At 51.4% G+C, this 3,581-nt stretch overlaps 1 protein-coding gene across 1 annotated transcript in view; it reads right to left on the bottom strand.

The window, feature by feature from the left end:
- Positions 1-1,284: 1,284 nt before the first annotated feature.
- Positions 1,285-3,581, bottom strand: part of Elane (elastase, neutrophil expressed) — a 4,291-nt gene continuing 1,994 nt past the window's right edge. Inside the window, exons 4-5 of the mRNA XM_004632910.2 lie at positions 1,695-1,931; positions 1,285-1,574 (exon numbers count right to left, since the gene is read on the bottom strand). Coding sequence (XP_004632967.2) covers positions 1,374-1,574; positions 1,695-1,931 — 438 coding nt within the window. The 3' untranslated portion in view covers positions 1,285-1,373. The remainder of the gene's footprint in view (positions 1,575-1,694; positions 1,932-3,581) is intronic.

Here is a 3,581-nt window from a genome sequence, read left to right as displayed (position 1 = left end):
AATCAGGATTAATTTATTGGCAGGTTCTCTACCAAAAATCATTGCACCACTTATATATATATATAGTTTGTTTGTTTGTTTGTTTGTTTGGGGCTTTTTGTTTGATGCATTTGGTACAGGGTCTCACTACGCAGCTCGGATCCTCCTGTTTTTAGCCTCCCCAGCTCTGGGATTACAGGCGTGCACCATCATGCCTGGTCTCAGTGGCAGATCGAACTCCAGTCCCTGAGCTTCCCGAAGCAGGCACTTAGTCTGCTGAGCTAGCTTGCTAACTCCCCCAACCTTTTTTTTGCGGAGCCAGGGGTTGAACTCAGGCCCTTGCGCTTGCCAGGGAAGCACTTATTCCACTGAGTCATATCCCTGGCTCCCCTCCCCCAACCTTTTTTTAAAATTCTGCAAGCAGGTACAGGGGCTGAGGATTCAATCCCCAGGCCTGCCATGCAGGCCTCACTCCTGGGGTGCACTGAAATGGAAATTGAGACTGGGCGTGGTGGTGCACACCTGTAATCCCAGCTCTTGGGAGGCTGTAAACAGGCAGATCACTATGAGCCAGATCTAGTAGTGAGAGCCTGAATACTCTGTAGACCCTTCCCTAAACTATAAAAAAAAAAAAAAATCTTGGGGCTGGGGAAATGGCTCAGGAGAGTAAGCACTTCCCTGGCAAGCACAAGGGCTTGAGTTCAATCCCCAGTTTCACACAAAAAAAGATCTTATAAGTGCCCAGGTTGTGCTCAAACTTGTGATCCTCCTGCCTCAGTTTCCCTAGTGCCAGGGTGACAAGCAAGAACCTGCACACCTGGTGAGAGTGAGTTTCATAGTTTTCCTGTGTGTGTGTGTGTGTGTGTGTGTGTGGCCGGCTCAGCCTGCCCTGGAGTCGGGGCTGGCATGGTATGTGGTTGCAGGAATCAAACAGAGGTCCCTATGCTTTCCTAAGCTTGCCTAAGCAGGCACTTTAGTCAGCTGAGCTATCTCACTGGCCCCAAGAGTGAGTTTTATAGACCAAAAACCAGTCATGGCATTCTGGATCCTTCTGTGACAAGTAGGGGGAACGTGGGGCATGGGTGCACACCTGTAATCTCAGCACTTAGAAGGCAGAGGCAGGAGGATCACCTGAAATTCAAAGCCAGAGGAGGGAGCTAAACAAAAAAAAAAAGTGAGAGTAGGAGAAAGATTGGTTTCTTTTCGCGGCCCCACCCTAACTCCACCACTAGGTGGCAGTGTCCTCAGAACCCCCCCAGCCACTGTACCCCAAGGAACTGCATCAGCAACAGGGATATCAGGCTCGCTGTACAAAACAGAGTGACTTTTATTGTGCTAGATGTAAGGGGTACTGTCACGGGCACTCGAGGTGAAGAGGTGGAGGTGGCCCGTTCCTAACGGGTCCTACTCGAAGGTACTCTGGGGTGGTCTTGGGGGCTGTGCTGGCCACGGCGGATGATGGAGTTGATCCAGTCTATGAACTCTGCCACGGGGGCAAAGGCATCTGGGTATAAGCCCGAGCCACAGCCACCGCGGATGAAGGAATCGATTCCTTGGACAAGACCATTGCAGACCAAGGGGCCACCGGAGTCACCCTGTGGAGGGGTCGGGCTGTTCTATGTGTCCTCCCTTCGCCTTCCCACCCTGGGGAGTCCTCCCCGCCATCTCACAGTTCCTGCTGCTGCAGCCAGCCAGGAGGGGCATGGGGGACTCACGAAGCAGATTCCAGCCCGACGGCGCCGAGGCACCAGGGTGCAGACATTGACACGGCGGCGACACTGGGATGTCACCACAGTCACATTGAGCTCCTGCAGGACACTTGGGGTTGGGCGGTTCGTGCCCAAGCGGCCCCATCCCATGGCCAGGCACCGTGCCCCGTTCTCCACACCACGGCCCTGGGCAGGCAGCTGGGCCACCTGGACGTTAGCATTGATCGTGGCCGACCCATTGAGCTACAGTGAAGGGACCAAGAGCCAGGATGTCACATGGGAGCGGTGGGCAGCCTCCCTCCCTGCACATAGCCTCAGCTTCCCCATCTGAGGCTATTCTGTGGTTCTCGCAGTTTGCAAGACAGGATTCCACCCCAAGCTTCAATTTCCCCATCTTCAAAAGTGGGAGCTCATGGTGTGGTTGGGGCTGTCCATGGGCACTTGATCAGTCAAAGCATGGGCAATGCCAATGGAAACAAAACTTTGCTCCCAAACCTTCCCAAGAAGTAGAATTTTGCAAGCAGGGGCTTAGCACAGTGAGTTTTTCCCTCCTGTCTCCTACCTGTCTTAATAAAGGTGAGATTTTTTGCCCTTAAACAGGGAAAACACATTAAAAAAAAAAAAAAAAAAGAAAAGAAAAGAAAAGAAAGAAAGAAAGAAAGAAAGAAAGAAAGAAAGAAAGAAAGGAAAATAAATAAAAGAAAAGAAAGACTAGGGCGATAGCTTGGCTTAAGTGTCTGCCTAGCAAACAAGGTTCTGAGTTCGATGCCCAGTACTACAATAAATAAATAGGAGGAGGAGGAGAAGAGAAAATAACCAGGGGTGGTGGAGCACACCTATCATCTTCTGGGAGGCTGAGGCAGGAATATGGCAAGCTCAAGCCCAGCCTAGGTATTTACAACTTCCTGAGACCCTGCCTCAAAAGGTAGCATAGAATGCACTGGGGAGGTAGCCCAGTATGAAGGCTCTGGGTTTAACTCTCAGTACCAAAGAAAAGAAAAGAGGGGAGACAAAGGGAGAAGAGGGGGAAAAAAGAACCCATGTGATTTATCAGAGCCTCCCATATTTCTTTATTAAAATCAGAAGGTGAAAATATAGAAAAAAAAAATCAGAAGGTCTAGGGACTGGGGGTTTAGTTCAGAAGTAGAGCACTTGCCTAAAATCAGAAGATCTGGGCTCTGAGCCTTTAGGTTGGACCCCAGATTGTGCAAGTAAGAACATTCAGATTGCAGCAACACTTGGACACAGCCCAGGGCTAGCAGGGCGTCCAGTGCGTGACCTGCTGCTGCAGGGACGCTGAGGACACAGACCTCTGGGGTGGACCATCTCCCTCAACAGGGACTGATGTGGAAGGAGGCTCCCCCAGAGGGCAGAGCAGGCCTGGGGCCCAAGGCCCTGGGGTGCAGCCAGCAGCCATGGGCCAACCTCCGGGTCTTAGCCACAATCACAGGAGACACAATTACGCTGCCATAATTCATAATTCACTTTTTCTGTTTTTTTTCCAGTTCTTGGGGAGGACGCAAGGCCTCTGTGCTGAGCTGTACTCCCACCCTCCATCCAGGACTGAGGCTGCCTCGGGCCACCACTCTGCTGTCCCAGCCCCAGGCTCCTAGTGCAGGCCCCTCTCTGCACCTGTTCCTCATCTCTTAAGCAGGGATCCTGCAGCCCCTGCCCTAGGGACTGGAGGGGCTGGAATGTACACACTGCAGTCTCCGAAGGATGCCTGAGCCCTGTCTGTGTCACCAAGCCAGACTCTCTGATCTCTTTATGAAGTGAGACTTTTGTTTCTTTGTTTTTTATTCTTTTGCAGTGCTAAGCCTAGAATCCAGGGCCTGATGCATACTAAATACTCTGTCCCTGAGCTGCATCCCTGGTCTTTTTCTTTTTTTATTC

The sequence above is a fragment of the Octodon degus genome, unplaced genomic scaffold, assembly GCF_000260255.1.
Source record: "Octodon degus isolate 3935 unplaced genomic scaffold, OctDeg1.0 scaffold00050, whole genome shotgun sequence".
NCBI classification, from domain to species: domain Eukaryota; kingdom Metazoa; phylum Chordata; class Mammalia; order Rodentia; family Octodontidae; genus Octodon; species Octodon degus.
This window is presented reverse-complemented; position numbering and strand designations above follow the sequence as displayed.